The 26,607-nt window shown below is 37.9% G+C and overlaps 1 protein-coding gene and 1 long non-coding RNA gene across 3 annotated transcripts in view; one reads left to right on the top strand and one right to left on the bottom strand.

Moving 5' to 3' along the window:
- The first annotated feature begins 35 nt into the window (after positions 1–35).
- The window catches only part of LOC141380181 (uncharacterized), a 31,270-nt gene continuing 4,698 nt past the window's right edge, over positions 36–26,607 (top strand). Inside the window, exons 1-5 of one of the 2 annotated variants that reach the window (XR_012397792.1) lie at positions 36–374; positions 2,931–5,564; positions 6,448–6,573; positions 12,206–12,331; positions 12,563–12,648. This is a non-coding gene — a long non-coding RNA (uncharacterized lncRNA). Of the gene's footprint in view, positions 375–2,930; positions 5,565–6,447; positions 6,574–12,205; positions 12,332–12,562; positions 12,649–12,856; positions 13,110–14,662; positions 14,789–24,981; positions 25,108–26,607 lie in introns of those variants that run through there. The other variant, XR_012397793.1, reaches the window with a different exon arrangement.
- Positions 2,512–4,222, bottom strand: LOC141380179 (uncharacterized). Its single transcript, XM_073937360.1, has 4 exons — positions 4,049–4,222; positions 3,655–3,966; positions 3,168–3,437; positions 2,512–3,041 (listed from the first exon to the last, which is right to left on the bottom strand). Exons 1-4 carry the CDS (start codon positions 4,089–4,091, stop codon positions 2,887–2,889), a joined length of 780 nt encoding a protein of 259 aa, XP_073793461.1. The 5' UTR covers positions 4,092–4,222; the 3' UTR covers positions 2,512–2,886.

Here is a 26,607-nt window from a genome sequence, read left to right as displayed (position 1 = left end):
TGTGTAAATGTGTTATCGCTGTGTTCTATTTTGATACAGCCATACTATGTTCCTTCTTTGTACCACACTGTTCTGCATATGCTATAAAACGACATATTTAATGATAAAGCTATCAATGCCTTTTTTTAGGAAAAGCCTTTTCTTGGCTTACAGACATTGGTTGAAGAAGCTTTCACAGCTCGACTGAAGTGAATAAATAAACTGTGCTTTGAAAATAGGATTGAACATTTGGTGAACTTAACTTGATGTCAAATTCTCTTAATCCTTTCCAGGACTCCTGAACTTTTTTGCATCAGGTTATTGGCTAAAAACCCTGAGGAGAAAACGGAGTAAACAGACTGAAAGATGGCAACATGCCGGTCAAGTATATACAGGTATTATGAACACTTTCACTGTAGTTGCCATGATAGCGTACAACAAAATCCATGCATCTATGCTCGACCTTCAGAGCTTCATGACAGTTATGTAGATTATTTAAACTTAGTTAGATCAAATGAGCTTCATCTTGCTGTTATGGAACCAATCAAAGTGCAGACGTTTAGTTTGGCTCATTCTAGTCAGGTTGTAGACTTTAATTCTGCTTTTCTATTCCATTTTTATTAAACAGGCCCCGAGTAAATTGTTTTCATTTATTTGTGCATCTGCATATTGTAATAATTACTGTACGTGGGCAACTGGAGCTAATATAACCTAGCTAAACTATTCAATTATACTAAAACGACTAGCAGGGTGCTAGTGTAACAGAGACCAGCTAGTAAGTGCTGTGCAGGTAAACCTCACCTCTCTGACCTCGAAAGGTGCTCTAGCGACAGGCGCTAGAGGCCATGGTCTTTAGCCTCCTTGATAGGGCAACCGACTCCCAAGCGGAAGGTCGCCAGTTCGATCCCAGCTTGGAGCGGGTTGGGTAATGTAAAACCGGAGGGGGTTACACTAGCAAGTATGGCGGATAACTTTCCTAACGTGTTAGCGAGAAGAACATTCATGCCCCATCCACCACACAACCCAGAGTTTCTCTGTGAGCAGTAATCTGGCAAAATAATCAGGTAGGAGAGATAGTACTGACAGTTAACCTTTTAATTCTGAGCTCCAAACATGAACAGCCCTTAACAGGACCACACCACTGGGGTACTTCCTTTACACACCACCATTGTTGATGGTAATGACCAATATTTTATAAACCAAAGAAATATTGGGCTTAAAGGGCCATGACACCCCCCTCTTTCGGTTAAAGTCTACTTCAAAATTTTTTTCAAAAGATGCATGATTAATGGGCGTGGAGCTCCGCAAGCATCGGGTGGGAGTGGGCGTGGCCAGCAGGGGAGAAGGGGAGCGAATAACTGCTGTTGTCAGTTATAGCTCACAAAATGAGACACAAAGAGGAGACGCATGAGTTTATAGTTTACAAAGTTAAAATGCAAAGAAATGAACAGTGATTTAATGCCCTGCTACATTTGTTATTTGTAATTTCATATACAGACAACAACAATTTATATCATTATAAAGATGTGTGTTCATGTAAACACTATAAATGAGGACTTCTCCCTCAATCCCCGTATCCAGCAGACTCAGTGCAGCAGGTCTCCTGACCCGTCTATTTTAACCATTAACCCTGCTGGTAATCTGGAGGATTTAGGCAAACACAGCAGCACAGTGATGTGTCTGAATGTAAACGAACTCCTGATGAAAGACAGCGTCCGCCATTCTCTAATTCTCGTGCTGCTCTCCCGACAAAAATGCTAGCAGCACGCACACAGCTTTGCTGTATGATCGGCCCTGACAAGATCGCGGGGGAAAAAATGCAACAAACCCTGTGGATGATGGAAACAAACGCATATGAGCCTTCATGAACGGCTAAATACTGTGCCGTGGTTTCCGTGTCTCTCAGCTCGGGCTTGACACTGGCAGGTCTGGCAGGTCTCATGAATAATTAAGCAGCCGGCTCTTCTCATAGGATAAGAAAACTCCGCTATGAATAATAATGAGAAACCGACGCGTCATCATTGCACTTGCAGTTCTGCGCTACGTCGCCGATTTTGATACCGCCCCAAAAATCATTTTAAACCCGGAAGCTGAAATTAGCTGACAAAAGCTCAAAATTATCCAGTTTTCCCCACAATTAAAGCTGACAGGTGCTAACATTGTCTTAACTGATGCTCAACACACACACATCTGTTAATACAAAAAAAAAAAAGTTCTCCGGGGTGTCCTGAATCTTTAAAACACAGAAGCCAAATTAAACATAAGCACACATAAAGTTTATAACAAAACAACCCATGTATTTAACTAAAATAACACATTAAATAACCCATGATGCACCTGGCTGTGCTGTGGGCCAGGTCATTACAATATTATTACATGTGTTGCTATTTTTCATCAGAGTAGTTCTCGGGTATCTTACTCTCTCGGTTTGCTCTAAACAACTTTGATTTTTGTTGGTATGACTGGTTTGTGATTTATGTGTTGCAATGAAGGTTATCATTTTCTTTTTTTCCTCTGCACTGAAATAAATGTAAACTGATTCAACATGTTTTATTTTTGTATTTATCACATTGACACAGATCCTTCACATGTAGTTCATCTGTTAACATTTGAGAGCATCAAATGATCTCCAATAAACACTTCACTGTATCTTCTGGGAGTCAAGCTAACAACATTCAGTTCAGTCTCGATAGGCTCTAGTCAGCCCAGGCTACTGAAAACAAGATTACACAAAGACAAAGAGTTAATAATTCATTAATATGTGTGCTTTAAATTTAAAATGTCTCTGAATAAGCAAAATATGCAAAGCAATATAGTTTATGCTAAAACAAAATCTTGAAAAGGTTGATTATAACTCCTTTATCACCATGTAGCCCCTGTTTGATTAGTGGATTTCATGATGGTTCATCATTCAATGACTGATCGTGATGTTCTCCTGTTCTTCTCTTCAGCTCTTATGGATATGATGTCATAAACCACCATGGTAACAGTAGCCACGCCCACCACAGCAGAGACAACCAATCGAATCACAACTTCAGTGAAACCACAACAGGGAATCAAGTCTGAAGACAGTAAAGGTAGGTTTAACAGAGAATCTGCTTCTACAACATAAAAAAGTAACCATATCTTATCTGATAGAAAAAAGTATTTTGTTGCAGTTTTTTTATTATTATTATTACCACCAATACCTTGACATAGTTGAGTGATGTCCAGATGTTCAGTCCGGTTAGTGAAGGAATTGTTCAGCACACAACTATAGGTGTTTTTATCCTGATGTTCAACCTCCAGATGTAGAGAAAGACTGAAGCTGAGATCAGACACACTGATGCTGGACAATAAACTGTTTCCTTTGTACCAGGAGAGACTCACAGCACTCACATTCAACACTGAACACAACACCGAACAACTAGATGATGAAGATGAAGAGTATCTTGTGATAGTGGGATGGGGCAGACAAGCTGAAGAACATCAAAGAATAAAATGAAATAAATCACTATGAATATTTTGATAACATGTAAGCCGTTTTGAGCTGAACTGGAAAACAAAATAAATCATTACATATTGGGATACAATTTAAAGTCATTTTAATTCATATTCTGTGAACATTTTAAAATAATTTAAAATAATTTATTGTTTAATCATGACTTGTCAGGCCACATTAAATCAGCTACTCACCATAGACAGTAACATTGAATGATTCACTAAAGAATCTAAACTGAAACTTGTAAAGTCCAGAGTGTTTGGTTCTGATGTTGCTGATGGTCAGAGATCCAGTCTGATTGTCGATCTGTAGTCTGTCTCTGAATATCTCATCATCAAAATAGATAATATCTGCCTCCTCACCAACCAAAAACAATGTAAGTATAGGAGTATCCTGAGGTCCAACCCATTCTAAAAAACGTAGATAATCTCTTCTATCATTAAAAGTATGATTAATATGCAGAGTGACAGAATCTCCCTCCATCACTGAAACTCTTTTCACTCCGTCTGTATAAAACACACCAAAACAAGAATAAATACTAGATATAGATCAACTAAACCTGAAGCCATGAAAACATGTTTACCTTACCAGCCAGATGAAGCAAACAGAAGAAGATAAACATGTGATACATTTTGCAGTAGTGTTAAACACTCTACAAATCTAAAAATCAGGATTGTGTCAGTAATCCCAAATAAACTCTGCTGATTGTTTACTCTCTTTAAGACAACAAGCCCAAATGGAGGATGTTTTCTGTCTGTAAAGAGCTTCATTCAGTCTACACGTTCCTATAAATGGTAAGGTGGTACTTCCTCAAACTTAAGACGAACCGCGTCTTACAAACAAAAACCAGCAATGTTTTTTCTCTATTAACCAGGGTTTTTAAAGACATGCAATAAAAAATGGGTAATGGGTAGCGCTGTCGCCTTACAGCAAGAAGGTCGCTGGTTCGAGCCTCGACAGGGTCAGTTTGCGTTTCTGTGTGGAGTTTGCATGTTCTCCCCGTGTTTGTGTGGGTTTCCTCCGGGTGCTCCGGTTTTCCCTGCAGTCCAAAGACATGCGCTATAGGTGACTTGGGTAAGCTAAAATTGTCATTACTGTATGTGTGTGAATGAGTGTGTATAGGATGTTACCCAGTAATGGGTAGCAGCTAGAAGGGCATCTGCTCCGTAAAACATATGCTGGAAAAGTTGGCAGTTCAGTCCGCTGTGGCCACCCTGGATTAATTAATGACTAAGCTGAAAAAAAATGAATGAATAAATAAAAAAATTGTCATTAATCTCAAATAAACTCTGCTAGTCATTTTATATACAGTTTTTCTATTACATACTGCTCCTAATGGAGGACGTTTTCTGTCTCCCATATAAATGGTAAGAAGTCTGTTCCTCAAACTAGTCATGTGTCTTATTGTTTATTATTAATCAGTTATTTCATTAGCCAATTCATTTGTGCATGTATTACATTTAAATTATAAGCAGAATAATTAGTCTTTACTTTGTTTATTTTACCTCAGTATTTTCAATGGAGTTTCTGTTCTAGCCTGCTGCTCAGTCCTGACAGTGCTTGCGTTTAAACAGTGTTTCATCTTGTTTTACGCTTGAATAACTAAATGAATGCTTAAGTCTATTTAACTAATTATAATTTAATTACATTACTATGAAAATGTAAATTCATACATTTAGCAGATCTCCCTGCATCTCAACTGCAGAGGGAATGGGGTTCTCCTTTGCTAGGTCTATTTAGACTTGATTATCCCTTGATGTTAGCACAAATAGTAGCCAAAAGCAAAGTTTAGTCTCTGAGATTTATTAAGCAAAGATTTAAAAAGGAATAACTTAAAGAGCCTGCTGAAGGCCTTCAGCAGCGTCACAGACTGGACAAGGGAAGAAAACTCAGAGCGTCCCTCAAGCCACGTGAGGATGGGCGGTGAAAGCAGATCAGGTGAGCCTTGGCGTGCACAGACCCCTCATGGAGCGACCAGCACCCCAACCTGCCGACAGGAGAGCAAGAGCTGGACTTGATCAGGACTGAGAATGATGGGCTTTACCACAGAAGAGCTTGATGAGGATGAGGACGAAGATGACGAGGACTGGGCAGAGCGCAGAAGGTAGGCAACGAAAGCATAATGCTGCGATCACACTACAGTTTGAGCATGCAAAATTCTGTTGTACGGTGCTTTGAAAAATTAGGTGTGTTAAAAAAGTGAGTGATTGGTCCATATTTAATAATTCTGTATACACAGAGATGTCATGTTTTGATCTTCTATTGGTCTCACGCAATCACGTGATGCAATTTTGCAGGTCAGAGTTCACCAAGCTTGAAATTTCTAATGTAGAGACCTGCAAAAATTGTCGCACATGCTTGTCTGTCGTATTCGTATGCATATGAATAGAATTCTATGGGGCGAAAAGAGCTATGTGACCGTGGCTTAAGACTTTCAACATCAAGCAAGATAATCAAGCTACTAGAAATCAAACATAGGGCAACATAAATAGAGTTAAACCAAGAGGGTACAGGTGTAAATGATTCAGTGACCTGCTGAACATCAGAATGACTAACAGGTGCACGCCGGCGCCCAAAAACTAGAGAAATCAAAATAAATAACAACACTCTAAACATTATCACACTGATACAGATTCTTCACATGTAGTTCATCTGTTAACATTTGGAAACTTAAAAAGATTTCCAATAAACACTTCGCTAATCTACTGGGATTCAAACAAACAACCTTCAGTTATTCAGCCCAAACTGATTGACAAGATTACACAAAGACAAAGTGTTAATAATTAATATTTCTGCTTTAGATTTAAAATGTCTCTGAAAAGGCAAAATAAGCAAAGCAATGTACTTTATACAAAAATAAAATATCACCATGTTTGGGACTCTGTTTGATTAATGGATTTCCGTGACTTTTGACAAGAACTGCAATAATTTCATGATGGTTCATCATTCAGTGACTGATTGTGAGGTTCTCCTTTTTTTCTCTTCAGCTCTTCTGGATATGATTTCATAAACCACTATTGCAACAGCAGCCACACCCACCACAGCAGCGACAACCAATCGAATCACAGCTTCAGTGAAACTACAACAGTGAATTGAGCCTGAAGACAGAAAATGTAGGTTCAACTGAGAATCTGCTTCAATAATATAACAAAGTCAATATTAATATCTTATCTAAAAAAAAAAAGGTTTTTGTCGTGTGCATTTTTTCAACCCAGGCTCATTCTAAAAACTTACCCCTATATCAGTACATGTCTGGAGATTGTCAAATACGTCACAGTTTTTGTTTTAGCGAATCCACCTGAGGCCGCTGTGTATGCTTTTTCAGATCTTAAATTTCTTTCTCGAGAGCCATTTGCGCATGCTGTTCCCACATAAATCCACCACAAGCCACTGTCGACTGACTTCCGATTGACTGACCCACCCTCCTCCTTCCCTAAACCCAATCAATAGTGTTTTCAAAAGCACCGATTGACCCGCCCACCCACTTCCCTAAACCCAACCAATAGCGTTTTCTAAAAAGCACAGATTGACCGGAGCACCCACTTCCCTAAACCCAACCAATAGTGTTTTCTAAAAAGCACAAATTGACCCGCCCACCCACTTGCCTAAACCCAACCAATAGTGTTTTCTAAAAAGCACAAATTGACCCGCCCACCCACTTGCCTAAACCCAACCAATAGTGTTTTTTAAAAAAGCACAAATTGACCTGCCCACCCACTTGCCTAAATCCAACCGCCAGTTTGAAAAAGCTATCTAGAAAAAGAAAGGCCCTCATCTGATATTCGCCGTTTTCAGCTTTTACCACATTCTCACCCTTTTATTTACTTGTTTATTTTATTTTTTTGGCTTTTGTTTTTGTCTTACCTGCTTTTTGGAATCGTTCTTTTCCGGCTTCGAACCCCATCGCCATGGTCAACTACATGGCGAACTACTTGATAAACTGGTAACAGTGGGAAAACTGTCCGCACAGAGGTAAGGGGTTGTTTGGTAAACACAAAAACTGAAGGCGTCATACCGCCCTGTAGCGTTCGTTTTAAAAATGAAATGCAGCCATACATACTTCTGGCTACATAATTTGTGATCTTCAGAAACGTTTATAAGGGGGCATTTTCAGAATGAGCCTATGTTTAATTTTTTATATCACCACCAATACCTTGACATAGCTGAGTGATGTCTAGATGTTCAGTCTGGTTAGTGTAGGAATTGCTCAGCACACAACTATAGGTGTTTTTATCCTGATGTTCAACCTCCAGATGTAGAGAGACGCTGCTGAGGAGGTCTGACACACTGATGCTGGACAATAAACTGTTTCCTTTGTACCAGGAGAGACTCACAGCACTCACATTCAACACTGAACACAACACTGAACAACTAGATGATGAAGAGTTACAAGGGTCTCTAAAGATAGTGGGATTGGGCAGACGAGCTGGAAAGCACAAGACAGTTATGTAAAATAAACTCATTTAAGCACTATAGTCAGTATTGGATTTATTATTTAAATTTGTTGAGGAATAAACATCTTATTTTCAGCCACTCACCATAGACAGTAACATTGTATGATTCACTAAAGAATAAACAAGACATTTGATAAAGTCCAGAGTCTGTGAGTCTGATGTTCCTGATGGTCAGAGATCCGGTGTTATTGTTCATCTGTAGTCTGTTACCATATACATTATTCTTATAATTTATAACACCACCTTGTTGGGATTTAAACTCCCAGTTTATATTACACAAATTAAATATTGGTAAAGTGGAAATATTGTGTAGAGTGACAGAATCTCCCTCCATCACCGACACTACATTTACTCCATCTGTATTTGAACACACACACACACACACACACACACACACACACACACACACACACACACAGACATGCAACCATATTAAATAAAAGTTCACGTTCATCCTCTAACACTGAAGTCATAAAACCTCGACTCACCAACCAGACGACACAGACAGAAGATTATGAATATGTAAAACATTTCTTCAGACTAACACACTTCACAAATCAGATGCGTCCTTAATCAAATACTGTTGAAGAGAATGAGCTTATAAATGTCTTCATGTCTTTAGTTCCTCAAATTAGTCACATGTTACAGTTCAAACCAGCATTTTTTTTTTACTATAAATCAGGTTTATTTAAACGATTATAGATGTATTAAGATTATATATATTTTGCTATATAATCAGTCATTAATTTTTGCCTGCAGTTGTTTGGCTATAATGTGTTTTAGGTCAAAACTGAAATTCGTATTAAGCGTAAAACAGTCCTGCATACTTAAACTACACCCCTGCTCATACTGAGCTCTTGCAGTTGAGGAAGTGACTTCATTTACAACATATATTTCTTCTGAAATTCTGTGCAGCCACAGACTCTATTTTTATCAGTTTTCTTATGTTCTCCACTTGTTCTAACACACCGTTTTCTCTATCTTTTTCAACTTTATATATAGGTCTATACAACTAAGGAGGAATAATAATAACTAAAAGGAAGCTAGACTTGAACTGTTTTGATTTTTTTTTAATGTTTTCTGATCCATTTCACACAGAGCTGTTACAAAGTGTCCACCACACGGACTGAGTAATATTCCTTTATTTTGATTTATCACATCAGTAAAGGATTTTCTTTTCACATAAAGGTAATGTGTAAGCATTTCAGTGCATCTCTGTGAATCAATTTGTGAATCAAACTAATTTTGAGAGGATCACATGCTTATGATTGACCACAGCTGGTCCCGCGTTAGCCAATTCATGATTCACAATTCAGACGATTCCTAAGTCACTATAAATAACCAAAGTTCCATACCATAGTCATCTTTGTTTTGAAGTACCCCCCTTTCACCACCTACTCCTCCTGCTTTGCTAGATTGGGTGACCCGGTGGCCCAGTTGTTAGCACTCTTGCCTTACTGCAAGAACATCACTGGTTCTAGTCCTTACCAGGCCAGTTGATGTTTCTGTGTAGAGTTTACATGTTCTCTTCGTGCTCACGTGGCTTTCCTACGGTGGCCGGAAAGTGCAAAACAACATTGCAAAGTTTAAAAGACTTTAACAAAGCTCAAGACAAATTTACATTTTGAAAAACATGTTTACCTATCATCAGACACAATTACATAGGAAAAACAATTTTACAAAGGACGAAACAAATTTACATTTTAGAAAACAAATTAACAAGACACAAAACACTTTTACAAATCCCGAAACAAATTTACAATTACAGATTTCCTACGGAAAGGGAATGTACCACACCCCGGAAGTGACATAGAATGTACCACACACCGGTAGTGACGCAGGGCAAAGTTGTTGTTGTTGCTGGTGAGCGCGGTAAGTTCGCGCTGTGGAGTACATGGCGTAAACAAAGTTTATGGTGACCGAACATGGACTGCGGTCGAGGGTTGTTTTGCCCGTTTTGTGGCAAACACATGTGCAGCTTAACATGGTTTTGCTTTGCGTGTGGTCGGTGTTTAGAGTTTATAAAGGACGCGTACCAGACGGAAATGCCAGACATGCTGCATCAATGTGTTCAATATTTTTACGAGATCCCCTCGTACGCTGTAATCATGAACATGATGTCAAGTCTACACGGTGTAAACCTCTGCTTGAGGACTCTTAACAGTAAACTGAAGGAAGCCTGTGTTATGGTTTAACTGGTGTCCGTGTTAACTGAGGCCCCTTTTCAGATGTGCAAACTATCCACGTTTGCAGATTGGCAGATTCGTCACTTTTTCACAGCAACAAAACATGCCCATACCGAATAAAGATTCTTATTACTTGGTGTCAGTGTATTATTGTTGATTTAATATTTGTGTGGCAGAACAGCATAAACCAAAATTATCAAAAGAAATAATTATAATTGACATGTCATCAACGGGATTCGACCCAAGTCAAAAGGTTCTACATGAGTATCACCCGACTTATCCAACTGAGCTACTCCGGTATACAGGTTGAGACTTGTTTTAGTATCTTTATCAGTTAACATATGCCGTGCTTTAAATGTTTCCATGTACTTGCATTTCCATGTTTTTATGCATTCTCACGCTGATATTTTCTCAGAATAGCTCTAATTTATTTTATCGCAGTTAGTCAAACCATGATTTTTATAGTTGTAGACTTGTGGAAACCTGTCTACAAAGTCACACACGAGCTGGATATTATTGATATTTTTCAGTGTGTGTGTTACATTCCGGGTCAATATCGGTGTGTTACATTCTACGTCACTTCCGGGGTGTGGTACATTCCCTTTGCGTAGGGAATCTGTAATTGTAAATTTGTTTCGGGATTTGAAAAAATGGTTTGCGTCTTGTTAATTTGTTTTCTAAAATGTAAATTTGTTTCGTCCTTTGTAAAATTGTTTTTCCTAAGTAATTGTGTCTGATGATAAGTAAAAATGTTTTTCAAAATGTAAATTTGTCTCGAGCTTTTTAAAAGTGTTTCAAACTTTGTAATATTGTTTTGCACTTCCCGGCCACCGTAGTTTCCCCTAGGTCTCCCGGTTTCCTCCAAAAACATGCGACCTAAATTAATTGACTATTCCAAATTAGAACCATAGATGCTCTCCTAGTCAGTAGTTATTTCTTCATACCAATCTCTTATTGGCCATTAGCCATTAACAGCAGGGGAGTTCTCAAGACCTTCCTGAGCTCCAACTCCCTTCTTGCCTTGCAAACGAGAGGGAGGCACGAAGATCTTAAGAGCTCAGGGCTCTCTCCCGAGATGGCATGCCAAACACACTGTATAACCACTCAACAGCTAACAGCTAACTGTGAACTTATCAGAATCACCAGCGATCTGTTCTTGCAGATTGTCAATGACTGATTACATGGACTATTTATACAGCGAAAAACATCAGTGTTGAGTCTTGTAAGCTGTTATGGGAACATTACCATGCGTTCCCTTGCCTTGCCTTGCCTTGCTTTGCATTGCCTTGCCTTGTTAGATTCTTGCCTTATTTTATTTTTTATGCATGTTTGGTACCTGCCTTCTAACCACTCACCTGATATGACTATGACTCTGGATTTTCTGTGAACGTCTGTTTGCCCCTGTGTTGATCGTTGCTTGCCTGACTTCTCTGTGTAATAAACCTACATCTGGATTGCCACTCAGTTGTCAGGATCCACTTTACATTACAGAAGACATAGCCACTAGTGTGTATGTGTCTGTGCTGCTTTTAAAGTCCATGTAATCAGTTCTGAACAGCATCAGCTGTGCATTTGTGTGTAATCAAAGCAATGAGAAACCGGTGCGTGTAAGCGGTGCATGACAGGAATATGTAGTCTATATAATGGTGGATTTGTAGTTTGTTAGCGATATGCAGACGCTGGATTTCTGAAAATAATAACAGAACTTTAGAAAAATGTAACGAGATTCAAACAAACAACATTCAGTTTCTAATGATTAATTCAAACTGACTCCATTCAGCTCTGACTGAACAACAAGCAAATTATAATTATAAAGCAAAACATAGTTGTGTATATACTCTGTGTGTACACATATATACAATATAAATTATTACCTTGAGTTAAAATTTTCCTTACAATATTTACCCGCACCCATTATTGACCATTTTTAAAAATATTTTTGATTCACTTTTAACGTTGACTAATATGACACATAGTTGGCTGTGCACACTTCTTATTACCAATTAAGTTCCAAGACTTTTGACAAAAAAAGTGACAAATGAGCCATGATTTCATGGTTTGTCATTTAGTGACTGGTTGTGAGGTTCTCCTTTTTTTCTCCTCAGCGCTTCTGAATATGATGTCATAAACAACTATGGCAACAGCAGCCACACCCACCACAGCAGCGGCAACCTATCAAATAACAGCTTCAGTGAAACTACAACAGTGAATAGAGCCTGAAGACAGAAAAGGTAGGTTTAACTGAGAATCTGCTTCTATAATAACAAAGTCACCATTAATATCTCATCCGAAAGAAAAAAGTATTAGTCTTATGCAATTTTTTCATATACATTCTGTTTATGTGCTCCACTTACTATAACGCACTGTTTTCTCTGTCTTTTTCAACTTTATTTACAAGCCTATACAACTGAAGTCTCAAGAGCTCCCCTGAATACATTGATTTGCCTATTCCTTGATTACAGGGGTTGCCATGGCGGAATGGACCACCAACTGTACCAGCATATGTTTGTGTGATGAATGCCCAGTAATAAAATTCTCATATACTGTGACAATTTGGTTTGTGTAATTGTATTGTTTACAAAAAAATATATATTTTTAGATAATTTTATATGTGTAATTGTATTTTTTGTATCTGTTATGAACCTAGGGTCTGAAAGTAACGCAATTTTAACTCTCTGTGTGTCCTGTATATGTGGTTGGATTGACAATAAAGCTGACTTTGACTTTGATTTAGACTTTATTCAATTCACCTACAGTAAATCTCATGTCTTTGCACTGAGAGGGAAACTGAAGCACCTGGAGATAACCCACGTCAACACGGGGAGAACATGCAAACTCCACACAGAAACGCCAACTAATCCAGCCGGGACTCAAACTAGCAACTTCCTTGCATTGAAGAAACAGTGCTAACCACTGAGCTGCCGTGCGGCCCTATCCTTGATTAATCTAGGAAAAAGGGGGAGGAGTAAGGGTGGATGAGGGGGATGCTTCAAGACGAAGATGACTAAGGTAAGAAAATCTGGCTATTTATGTATCTTTGGATTCGTCTGATTGGAAAAATCATGCGATAGCTAATGCAGGACCAGCTGTGGTCAATCATAAGCATGTGATCCTCGTGAAATTAGTTTATAAACAAACTTCACGTAATCTGTGCCACTTTGGATGTCTCTAGAGCTGTTAAAAAGTGTTCTGAGTTAGGAGACTGTGTGCAGCTTTACTCTGTGATTAAACTCATCCTGTGTGATTTATAAGGTTTTTGAGAAATGAGGATGTCACCAATGTCCTTGTATTTCACCTCCTTTTTGTAATACCTGTGTCATACCCATGTCATTATACAGATTTGTGTCCTGATATGTCACAAAAACACGTACATATACATACACACACACTATGCCCAAATTTGTTTACTCAATTCACATATAACTGAGGAGGGATCTAGACTTTTTTTTGTTAAACTGATTGCTGATGAATTTCACATAGACTAAAACTTAATCTGTTCCACTTCTCGCATTCTGTAGAGCTGTTACAAAGTGTTCTCCACACAGACTGTCGTAAATTTCTTTATTTTGATTTATCACACCAGTACAGGATTTTCTTTTCACATAAAGTTAATTTGTACGCATTTCCGTGAATCTATTAAAATGTAACGAGATTCAAACTGTCACAAGGAGCCTGACACGGAGGGATCCATTTGCAGTATTTAATTGACACAGTTCAATCACAATCATACAATACGCACTAAAGTGCGAACTCACATCAACAGTATGCAACAATGGTCGAAGGGCTGGTGGCTGACAGTCACAGGGTGATATAACAGGCATGGATCAGTGGCAGGCGGCGTGGTTCAGAGTCCAGATATCAGGCGTGGGTCGAAGGCAGGCGGCGTGGTTCAGAGTCCAGATACAAGCAAGGTTCGGAAGAGGCAGAAGGCAACTCAGAGTCAGAGACAGTCTGGGGTAATACACAGGAGATCAGGCAAGGGAATAACGCTCAGAGATGTTAGCCGTGGCAGAACAAGACTTACACTGAACTGGTGTTTGAGCGTGGCTTGTAACAGGTAGCGTGGGTCGTTAGCGGGATTGATAACAGGTGTGTGCGCAATCAGTTTAAATGGATGATGTAATGCTAAAAGTCCGGAGATGGTGGCCTCTGCTGGCCAGCGAGGGGAATGACTGGGACCAAGTCGGTGACACAAACAAACAACATTCAGTTCCTGATGATCACTTCAAACTGACTCCATTCAGCTCTGACTGAACAACAAGCAAATTATAATTATAAAGCAAAATATAGTTGTGTATATGCAATGTGTGTACACATATATTCAATATCATCACTTTTCAATAAAGTTGTCCTAAAATTATTTAACAGCACCCACTCTTGACAATTTTTAAAAACATTTTGATTCACTTCAAACGTTGACTAATATGACACATAGTTGGCTGTGCACACTTCTTATTACCGATTTAGTTCCATGACTTTTGACAAAAAAGTGACTCAAAAGTGCCATGATATCATGGTTCATTCAGTGACTGATTGTGACGTTCGTCTCTTTTGTTCTTCAGCTCTTCTAGATATGATGTCATAAACCACTATAGCTACAGCAGCCACACCCACCACAGCAGAGAGGACCAATTGAATCACAGCTTCAGTGAAACCACAACACAGAATCGAGTCTGAAGACAGAAAAGGTAGGTTTAACTGAGAATCTGCAAATTACCATTAGCTCACCAATAACATCTCAACTGAAGCATCTGTTTTAAATATTTTAAAACTAATACCTTGACATAGCTGAGTGGTCTAGATATTCAGTCTGGTTAGTGAAGTAACTGCTCAGCACACAACTATAGGTGATTTCATCCTGATGATCAACCTCCAGATGTAGAGAAACACTGCTGATGAGATCAGACACACTGATGCTGGACAGTAAACTGTTTCCTTTGTACCAGGAGAGACTCACAGCACTCACATTCAACACTGAACACAACACCGAACAACTAAATGATGAAGATGATGAAGAGTATCTTGTGATAGTGGGATTGATCAGACGAGCTGGAAAATTTAAAGCCATTTTAATTCATATTCTGTAAACATATCAAAATATAAGAGACTTTAAAGAATTTATTGTTAAACATGATTTGGCCACATTAAATCAGCTACTCACCATAGACAGTAACATTGAATGATTCACTTAAGTATTTACCATGAAGTCTGTAAAGTCCTGAGTCTGTGCTTCTGGTGTTGCTGATGGTCAGAGATCCAGTCTGACTGTCAATCTCTAGTCTGTCTCTGAATATCTCATCAACATAAAATCTATTTTTCTAACCATGTAGAAATAGTCTAGCTATACGAGTACCTTGAGGTCCAACCCACTCTATAGGTTTCCAAAAATGTTTTCTTCTACCAGTTAAAGTACGATTACTATGCAGAGTGACAGAATCTCCCTCCATTACTGAAACTCTTTTCACTCCATCTGTATAAAACACACCAAAACAAGAATAAATACTAGATATAGATTAACTAAACCTAAAGCCATAAAAACTTTAACTTACCAGCCAGATACAACCAACAGAAGAAAATAAACATGTGATACATTTTTCAATAGTGTAAGATTAAAACACTCGACAAATCTAAAAATCCAAAACAGAAATTTGTGATTAATCTCAAACAAACTCTGCAGTTCTTTCTTTATACTAGACAACGAGTCCAATAGAGGATGTTTTCTGTCTGTAAGGAGCTTCCTTCAGTTTTCACACCCCTATAAATGAGAAGATGTTGGTTCCTCAAACTTATGACGAGCCTCGCCTTTGTCAAAACCAGCACAACTTTACTCTTGTTCTATTATTAACCAGTTTTTTTTTAAGACATGCTATAAAAAAGTCATTAATCCAAATGAACTCTGCTTATCATTTTCCACTACATACTGCTCCTAATAGAGAATGTTTTCTGTCTATAAAGACGTCTTCCTTATAAATGATAAGATGTTTACGTGTCTTATGGTCTGTTATTAATCAGTTATTGACTAGTTTATTAGCCAATTCATTTGTGCATGTATTACATTTAAATTATACGCAGAATAATTAGACTTTATGTTTATTTTATTCTATTTCTACCAGGCTTTTTTATGTTGCCCATTTATTAAAATGCACAATTTTCTGTCTTTTCTTTAACTTGATTTATTGACTTCTATTTTTGACAAATTTAAGGTCCTCTTTACAGTAAACATAAAATGTGAAGTGAATAAAGGTCAGGCTGAAGGAAATGTAAATTCACGCCTGTACGCCAGCAGTGGGTAAACGCTAGTCTTATGAAGCTCATCAATATTTGATTTTCATCACAAAATATTTCTATTTTTTTAATGATATACTCATATCACTGAAGTACGGTAGCTGGCGAATCAAAGGGTCAAGAAGAAAATGCACATTCGGCAGCCTATTTGCTACATTGGTCTGCATCATAAGACACACATTAACCCCCTGGTGGTGTGTGGGTTAGTTTTACAATGGACTTATGTGCATTTGGAAGCTGCAAAAAGCAATAGTAGCTGTCTGCCGACTGCAAGAGAAAGGCGTAACATGAAGGGAGAGCAACTTGTAGTAGAGGGGTAACTTATTTTATTACTTAAGTTATTGAGATCTTATGAGGTGCCGTATAGGATTTAAATCAAACTTTGCTTATCAACACATTCATAAAACGTGTATATACACCTATAAATTACTCGCATATACACCTATACTACTGGATGTTCAAAACAACACAGATGAAACTTGTGTATATACATATAAACTTGACGCATGAATACACCCACATACACACGCACATACATATAAACTCGATCCTCACATAAACACTCACATTAACACACGCACATACATATAAACTTGCTGCATGCAAACACACCTATACACTCTTGCATATACATATAAACTGGATTCTCGCATAAATACCCACATTTACATGCACATACATATAAACTCGCAGCATGCAAACACACCTATACATACTCGCATATACATATAAACTCTGTCTATGCATATACACCCTCAACAACACGCGCACATACACAAACTCACTGCATGCAAACACACCTATAACATCTCGCGCAAACATACAAAAAATAAATAAATAAATAAAATTCACAAACATTTATCACAAATCTGGTTATTGCAAAGCTTATGAAATAGAAATAATGTGATTAATAGAGGGATTAAATATGTTAAATTATGAACATATGTTATATAAAATATTAGTCTATATATAAATAGACTATTCAAAATAAGAAATATTTTTATTTAAAACCTTTTCATTTAATTGGGTAATTACATACACAAATATAAATGGACAGATAGAACCCTTAAAGGACGTTCAAAAAGCAACCAGAATTATAAATATAAATGTATACTCAAACTAAACTCCTCTATTCTATTGCAAATGTTAATGTAGCCTATAGTCTTCTTGTTTTGTTTTTTACATTTTTATAATTATTTACAATGTGGGTGTCAAAATTGCAAGATTTTGGTATAATTTTGATTGTTAATTATTCAGCAAATACGAAAAAAAAAAAAAAAAACGCTGATTAAAAGTCTCTGCTCATCATGTTGGTCAAGTTAACCCCCATGGAAAAGCTATATATATTATCTGGACACTCCTTTTGTGTTTAATAACTACTACTTATATTTTTACAGCAGCTGGCATCCAGCATTTTGGTGCATTAGCCTGTTTATTGTTGACAGGAAAACCCACTTAAGTGCATTCCTGCCCCCTACTGGACATAAGGGTGTATCATAACCCTTGACGAATAGTGACACCAATAATAAAACAAACATAAAAAAACTAATATTAGACAAACATATTTTATTCAAAATGATTACTTAAGCAACTTTATATTTATTAAACCATAATAACATTTCCAATAATTTAATTGCATAATAAACCTTTAATTTTGCAGGAGCATTCCTTTGCATTACCTTTTTATTTTTTATTTTTTTAGAATTAGGATAATCTATTTTCATAATTCAACAGATGTAATTTCTCTAATAATCACATTATTTCTGTTTCTTAAGGTTTGCAATAACCTGATTCATGACAAATAATAATCTTGCTCATTACACTCAAAGGACTTTTACGTTGAAATTAAACGACTTCCTTTTAAAGTGAAATAACTTCCTTTTACTGTGAAAATTCATGCATACACACATATGAAATCACTTGCATATATGTATATACACAACTAACTGTATATATGTTTGTGAATTTTATTTTGTATGTTTTCACAAGTGTCATTTGGGTGTTTATGCACACATCAAGTTTATATTCTTATGTGAGAGTTTATGGGTGTATATGCATAGATCAAGTTTATATGTATATGCGAGTGTGTATAGGTGTGTTTGCATGCAGCAAGTTTATATGTATGTGCGTGTGTTAATGTGAGTGTTTATGTGAGGATCGAGTTTATATGTATGTGCGTTTGTATTTGGGTGTATTCATGCGTCAAGTTTATATGTATATACACAAGTTTCATTCATGTTGTTTTGAACATCCAGTAGTATAGGTGTATATGCAAGTAATTTATAGGTGTATATACACGTTTTATGAATGTGTTGATAAGCAAAGTTTGATTTAAATCCTATACGGCACCTCATAAGATCCCATTGAACCATGCAAGACATCATAATGAGATGTCAACATGGCAGAAATAATACTTTCCGGAGAACATTTTCAGCAAAATGTTTTCATGCATTTCCTACGAATGTATCCACAACCTAATCATTTTATATATTATTATAATCATTTATTTGATGTACTTCTTCACCTGTTTTGTCATGGCAGTTGGCCTACTTCGTTTCGCTCCCTGTTGTTGACAAAAAAAACAGTACGGTGGCACAACAGTACAATAACTGTGAGGGTTGGGGTAGTTGTAGACACCTATAACTGTGATGGTTTGGTTTAGGGATAAAGTAGGTGTAGACGTTAAAAAGTGTGAGGGTTTGGTTTAGGGTTGGGGTAGGTGTAGACGTTAATAACTGATGGTTGGGTTTATGGTTGGTGTAGGTACACTCTCAGAAATAAAGGTACGAGAGCTGTCACAGGGGTGGCACCTTTTCAAAAGGTACACAATTGTACTTGAAGGGTCCATATTGGTACCTCAAAAGTATATATACCAGAAAATTTTAAGAGGAACACTTTTGTACTTTTTCGGTTTAAATACCCCTTGAGGTATTAATATGGACCTTATAGGTACAAATTTGAAACTTTTTAAATGGTACCACCTCAGTGACAGCTCTTGTACCTTTATTTGTAAGTATGAATAGAAGTTAATAAGTGTGATGGTTGGGTTTAGGGTTGGCGTAGGTGTAGACGTTAATAACTGAGGGTTGGGTTTAGGGTTGGGGTAGGTGTAGACATTAATAAGTGTGATGGTTGGGTTTAGGGTAACTGAGGGTTGGGTTAAAGGTTGGGGTAGGCGTAGACACTGATGTCTGTGATGGTTGGGTGTAGGGTTGGGGTAGGTGTAGATGTTCATAACTGTGATGGTTGGGTTTAAAGTGTAGACGTTAATAACTGGGGGTAGGTGTAGGGTTGGGGTAGGTGTAGACGTTATAACTGCGGGTTTGGTGTGGTGTAGACATTAAAGACTGATATAGATGGGTTACACTGAAGTAATAAAAGCTGACTTACCAACCAGACGACACAGACAGAAGATTATGAATAGGTAAAATATTTCTTTAAACTAACACACTCTACTGTAGCGTACAGTCCACAGATAAAATTACTTATTGATTTTATCACGATCTGGGTCCATTTTGACAGGACGGTTTTACGACTCCTGGCTCCACAAAGTCTGGGTACCCCCGCTAGACTTATCTCTTCAGTGTCCCTGGATTACTGAGGCCCCGTTTACACTAGTACGTTTTAGTTTTAAAACGGCGTTTTAGAATGAAAATGATCCGCGTCCACACTCGCGTTTTACCCAGCGTTTCTGAACTGCTCTCCGTCCACACCAAAACGCTGAAAACGCACATCACGTGACCACACAGACGCTCTCGGGCAAGCGCTGCAGCCCATGTACCCAGATGAGAGCTCTGCTAGTCGGACTTCTCATCAAGCATCTCCCGCTGGATCTAATCTCACTATATTTATTAAACGGGATATTTCATTCATCTTGTTGTCTTTATCTAACGACATATTCCCTGACTTTGGGCATTGGAATCTATTACTTGTTCTCAGGTAACGTGTTTTGGCTGAGCGCAAAGATAAGTTAATGATTAATGTAACCACGTCCATTCTGTATATTGACTGATCGCTTGCCTTTATTTCCTATAATGTATAAACTTATTGTATGTTATACTTTTAAAATGGCCATTATCGATTCTTAAAACTGATACTCAGCAAAAGAGAGGGGATGTTTCGTATTTTCACTGAAATTGAAAGGAGGCAGTTGTTATCGGCTCCGTTTTGTTATAAATATCCAGACAGTGAAGATGACGCTCATCTTATACAGCACGGCGCCTCAACATGTCTGCTGTCTAAGTTGCTAATATTAAAATGAAAATAGGCAGTTCCTTAAATCAAGTTTACATTTTATTGTTGAGAAAGTGAAACAACGAAGCCAGGGTGATGTGAATGAAGTTATAAAGTACACTGTTCCCTTTGAAGATTTACCCGTGTCCTCGGTATAGTCTGCTTTTCCATATCAAACTGAGAAGAAGAGACTGCAGCCTTGATCAAACTTGCGAAGTCTGAACTTACACGGAGAAGATTCAGGACTGAACTGTGTGTTAGGCTACTTAATATTCAGGAAAAGCCCCAATCAGAGAGGCGAACGTCTGCAGCCCCGCCTCCGTTTTCAGATGTCTCCGTTTTCCATCATCCACACTGAGACGGAGCAGCAGCGTTTCAAAATGAAAACGGCCTCTCCAGCGTTTTCGAAACGCTCCGTTTTCGGCGCTCGACAACTCCGGCGTAGTGTGGACGGTTGGCGTAACCGTAGCAAAACTTATGCGTTTTCAAACTAAAACGCATTAGTGTAAACGGGGCCTCAGTCTGTCACTTCAAAGACATTCCTGCCCAAATACACACACACACACACGAGGCTGTTCCGACAGAAAGAAAATGAACTCAGAAATCCTGAAACAGCACTGTATGCCTGTTCCTTTTAGGCCTTTTTGAAGCATAAAGATTATGAGGATGTGAAAAATTATGTTGATGTACTTTTAAACCCCCCATGTTTGGTACCGATGGGTTTCTGCTGACATTTTACAACACATGATGACATCATAGAGCAAGACCATAACTAGCATTGCTTTATTCTTTAATCCCCTGTATTAAATGCCTGTCCGCATGCTTTAGGCGGACACTCAAATTTGCATACGAGCAGCCTCGAGACAAAGGAAGGTTCGCGCGCAAACTTTCTCCTGAAATCATTGGTCAGAATGCTAAACGGGTTGTCACGTGACCCGCAGGTATAAGCCGACCTTCTGCCTAAACATCTGTGCAGAAAAGAGAAGTTCCTAACAAAGAACCCATCAAACGTGGTCCCTTTAAGGGCCACGTGGCTTTCTAAGCCGCATGGACTTTTTCCCGTAACGCTTTCTTTATTTTCCGGCAAAGTAAACTCAGTTTAAAGTTTGCGATCGTGTTCATCCGAACTGCATTACAAACTCCACGCACCAAGAAGGACCTCAAAAGGAGTTTTCATCACGCCGGAAGAGAGACGCATAAGAGAGACCTCCAGACATGAAAGACCAGGGGCCTCATGTACAAAGACTTGCGTGGAAATCTTACTAAAACATTGCGTACGCACAAAGCTGTAAATGTGCGTACGCAGAAAAAAATTCTGATGTATGAAACACTGCGTACGCCGAATCTCACGCATATTCTTTTGTACATCTGAATGAACGTGAAACTGAGCGCAACATGCACGAGCACAAAACCCCTCCCTGCCTCCTCCCCCGTATGAATATGCTAATGACTATGCTAATGACAAAACCCAACGAAAAAGCAACGGCAAAATCAAGCAAAAAGAGAAACTTTGAACAGAATGTGAATTGGAGGTGCTGCTTTCGGAGGTAGACCGGAGAAAAGCGGTGTTATTTGCAAGTTTGTTCTCCGGAATTAACAACAAAAGAAAAAAATAGAGTGGGAGAGTTTAGCTGATGCGGTTAACACAGTTGGGTCTGAACATCGCACTGAGTGCATTTAAAAAAGAAATAGTGTGGTTTATATCTGTAAAATGTTGCAGTACCCTTAGCAGTCTCAGTGGCGCACCTCATAAGAAGCATGTGATCATGTACTGACATGTTCGAGCATAAACTCGGCTCGAATCCAGCGTCTAATAAATTCTTTCTTTTTTTCCCCGCTACATATCAGATTTTGCCCACTATTTATCACGAGAAAGACAAGTAGGAATCATCAATAAGTTTGTGCATCATATTTTATTTGCACATTTATTGAATGGAAATGTTTCTGATTCACGCATGCAAATTCATCTTCAGATAGTGTCTTTATAGCAATGTGCGTGCAGTAGATAGCTCAGATTACATTGGGAAAACAGGCGACCGCTGCAAATTGTGCTTTAATGTTTAGCTGGTCAACTGTATGGTATGGAAACCTTATATACCTGCTGAACCCGCCTCATACAGCTGCCATTGCAAGGCTCAGACACTTTGTAGAGAGGAATTTAACACAGGCAGTTAACACTAGGAGTCGCCAATGGAAATAAAACAGACACGCACAAAAAATGTGCGTACGCCTGCCAGGAAGCTGCCGTGAACCTGCGCACATTCCCACGTTCAGTTCATTGTTAGTAAATCCAAACGTGAGCGATTCTGAGCGTGAAACCTGGCGTACGCAAAGTTTTTGTGCGTACGCAGCATTGATACATGAGGCCCCAGGTGATTTTAGTTATGCGATTAAGCTGTGCCCCTTTTATCAAAAAGGTGTTTTTTTATAACCTTGGTGGTCCGTAATGGTGCGTGTGGAACTGAAAGTTTTGTCACTCTTTTACCTGAAATCTCTATTTCCTCGCTTTACTATTTCTCTTTGCTGTTACACGTTCTATAGACCCGATATCTCCGCGTGGTTTACCTTTGTTCTGTGTTTAATGTATGTTTGTGCGTTTGTTTGTTCGTTACGTCTGACTAGTCAATAAATTCCATTATAATCAAATGAATTGTATTGTTTGCCTCACGAGAAAATGTCACTGAAATTCAGATTCCCCTGCCTAGCTATTATAAGTTGTTTAAAACTTTTGAATGATTAATCTACTTTGCAAGAAGTAGCAATTAAATTCCCTTTTTCTAGACGAATAGATTATTACCGTGTCCGCTCGGAAGAGCGGCGGCTCTGCTTGTGTTTGTTTGGTCAAATTAACAATAAATTGATCCGGAATATTAATGATTAATAATAATTCGTTATTGTTGATAATTAATATTCATAATCTGGGAATCCGCTCGGTCGCGCGAGCATGATCATATACAATCATATGTTTGTTTGACCAAATTGACTGAAGCTTAAGCCGGAATATTACTAATTAAGAATAAACCGTTGTTGTTGATTATTAATATGCATAAAACGAGCTTTATGCATTTCATGTTACACTACAAATCTGAAACCACAACTTATCTCAAACTCCTCTGATGGTTTCTTAAAACAGTAGTAGGAAATGAGGCCTTCACCTTCAGTCTTCACACCTTTATAAATGGTTTGTCCGTTCCTCAAATTAGTCATGTGTTACAATTCAAACTCTTTTTGTCTACTGAACCAGGTTTATTTAAACAATTATTAATTGATTCATCTGTGCATCTGCATGTTAAGCTTTCTTTTTTTAGGCTGCAAATACTTATTTATTAATTTATGCCTGCATGTGAATGCTTCACATTAAGTGTAAACCAGTCCTGCACACATAAACTGCACATACTAAGATAAGGAAGTGACATCATCTACCACATGCATTTCTGCTGAACATCTATATCTTTTTCAACTCCATATATAGACTTGTAACACAAGAGAAGTGTAGACCTGAACTGAACATATAGTTGTTTTTAGATAATACTGTTTGCCAGTGCATTTTAGACTAAATGTACAGTATAAAGTCCTGTAAAATAAAAACACAGTTTTTTTAGATGTTACTATCAGTTTGTTAATGTGAAGGATATCTATGAGCCAGCATGCTCCAAAAAAGTGACAAAGTTAGCGTTTAGAAGATAAAACATCCAAAGCCTGTAGTTAATCTGCCTTGTCTTCATGTTTCAGTTGACATTCTGACAAACTTTCAATAAAAAATTGAAATTATTAAGCATTTCACAGAATTTTTAAAAGCCCCTCTGGCCTCCTGTATTGCTGTTAAAAAGAGTTCTCCACACAGACTGAATTATATATATATATATATATATATATATATATATATATATATATATATATATATATATATATATTTTTTTTTTTTTTTTTTTTTTCATTTTGAATTATTACAACAATGTTGATTTTTTTTACAAAGAGTTCATGTCAAAAACATATCTCTGAAAAAGCTGATTATGACTCAACATGGGCATTTAGCACGGGTTAAACATTTAGGCCAGGGGTTCTCAAACTCGATCCTGGAGGGCTGGTGTCCTGCAAATTTTAGCTCCAACTTTCCTCAACACACCTGCAAGGATGTTTTTAAAAAGCCTAGTAGGAGCTTCATTCGTTAGCAGAGATGAGTCTGATTGGGGTTGGAGCTAAAATCTGCAGAACACCGGACCTCCAGGACCAAGATTGAGAACCCGTGATTTAGGCCAAGCTGATTTCCATGGCTTTTAACATAAACTGACTCAGAAGTACAAATAATTAATGGTTCATCATTCAATGACTGATTGTGATGTTCTCCTCTTCTTCTCTTCAGCTCTTTTGGATATGATGTCATAAACCACTATGGCAACAGCAGCCACGCCCACCACAGCAGAGAGGACCAATCGAATCACAGCTTCAGTGAAACCACAACAGTGAATCGAGTCTGAAGACAGAAAAGGTAGGTTTAACTGAGAATCTGAAGGTATTTGTTGTTTGTGCATTCTATCCACAGTATTAGTTTTACTATTAAAATGTGTTGAGAAAAGAAGACGTTATTTTCAGCTACCCACCATAGACAGTAACATTGAATGATTGGTTAAAGAATCCACCCAGAGCTGTGTAAAGTCCAGAGTCTCTGGTTCTGATGTTGCTGATGGTCAGAGATCCAGTCTGATTGTCAATCTGTAGTCTGTCTCCAAATTTCTCATTATCCAAATATCTAATATGAGATGTGTTTACTTTAAACAAAAATAGTATAGCGATGCAAACATCTTCAGGTCCAAACCAGTGTATAGAACTATTATAAGTCATATAATATTTTCTTCTATCAGTAAGAGTATGATTGATATGCAGAGTGACACAATCTCCCTCCATCACTGATACTCTTTTCACTCCGTCTGTATAAAACACAACAAAACAATAGTAAATGCTAGCTATAATTAACTGAACCAACATAAAAACATGTTTTACTTACGAATTAGATTCCACAAACAGAAAAAAATAAACACGCGAAACATTTTTCCAGAAGTATGAGTTGAAGATTTGGAGCCGAATGGAGGATGTTTTGCTGTGTGCTGTAAACTCTTCACACCTCTATGAATATTGTCTGTTCCTGAAACTGGTCATGTGTCTTATTTTCTATTATTAGTATATTAGCCAAAACATCTGTGCATCTGTGTATTACTTTTAAATTATATGCCTAATAATTAGACGTTAGTTTTAATTTATACCTATGGTGATTGGCTTTAAGCCTGATAGCAAAACTGAATTTGAGAAAAATAAAAACAGGAAGATGAAGATGAAGACTGCATGCAGGTCAAGCCTCCAGATATTATCAAAACTTTGGTATTTTGTGTATTTAGGCCGAATCCCAATTCTATTTTTGTACTTGAAACTGAGTGTGAAGGGGAACAGCTTTAAAATTAACCCCTAGGAAATGGGACAGCACTACAGCACCTGCACACATCATCATATGTCATCGCGATCTCTTACTTCAAAAGAGATCAACGATCGTGACTGCAGTAGATATCCCAGTTGCGGCATTTCTTTATTTATCTTCAGAAAATCACTGATAGTGATGATGTCATGTTATAATAACAATATGATGTGGATTAAAGATCGTAACTGACTGTGTGTTTACACCATGGCCATATTCATCTATGTAAACACACAAAAACAACACTAACATTATAGCAGACACTGCAAAAAGCTCATTCACAGCCACTAGACTTTTCTGACAGGGTATTCGAGTGTCATCAAGTGTCAGATGTGAAAGTATATTGTGGGACTACTATACAGGAGTTAATATTATGAATTATTGTGATGAGAGTGAAGTGAATAATGAGAAACACCTGTGGCGCACAACGGCCTCGAATTCCAGGGAAGGAGCTCTGGACTATAAGTAGAGGAACGATGGCAGAGAAATGTAATGAAGTTTAAGGCCCCCTGGCTGCCTGGA

Source organism: Danio rerio, chromosome 22, assembly GCF_049306965.1.
Source record: "Danio rerio strain Tuebingen ecotype United States chromosome 22, GRCz12tu, whole genome shotgun sequence".
Classification (NCBI taxonomy): Eukaryota; Metazoa; Chordata; class Actinopteri; order Cypriniformes; family Danionidae; genus Danio; species Danio rerio.
The sequence above is the reverse complement of the archived record's forward strand: the minus strand, read 5'-3'. Positions and strand labels throughout refer to the sequence as shown.

What these genes read in the sequence shown, in the direction of transcription:
- LOC141380179 (XM_073937360.1), bottom strand. Translation starts at nt 4,091, where the DNA reads ATGTATCACATGTTTATCTTCTTCTGTTTGCTTCATCTGGCTG. An exon ending in CTGTTTGCTTCATCTGGCTG is followed by an intron (nt 3,967 to 4,048) that starts GTAAGGTAAACA and finishes TGTTTTATACAG; the next exon opens with ACGGAGTGAAAAGAGTTTCA. An exon ending in ATTCAATGTTACTGTCTATG is followed by an intron (nt 3,438 to 3,654) that starts GTGAGTAGCTGA and finishes GATGTTCTTCAG; the next exon opens with CTTGTCTGCCCCATCCCACT.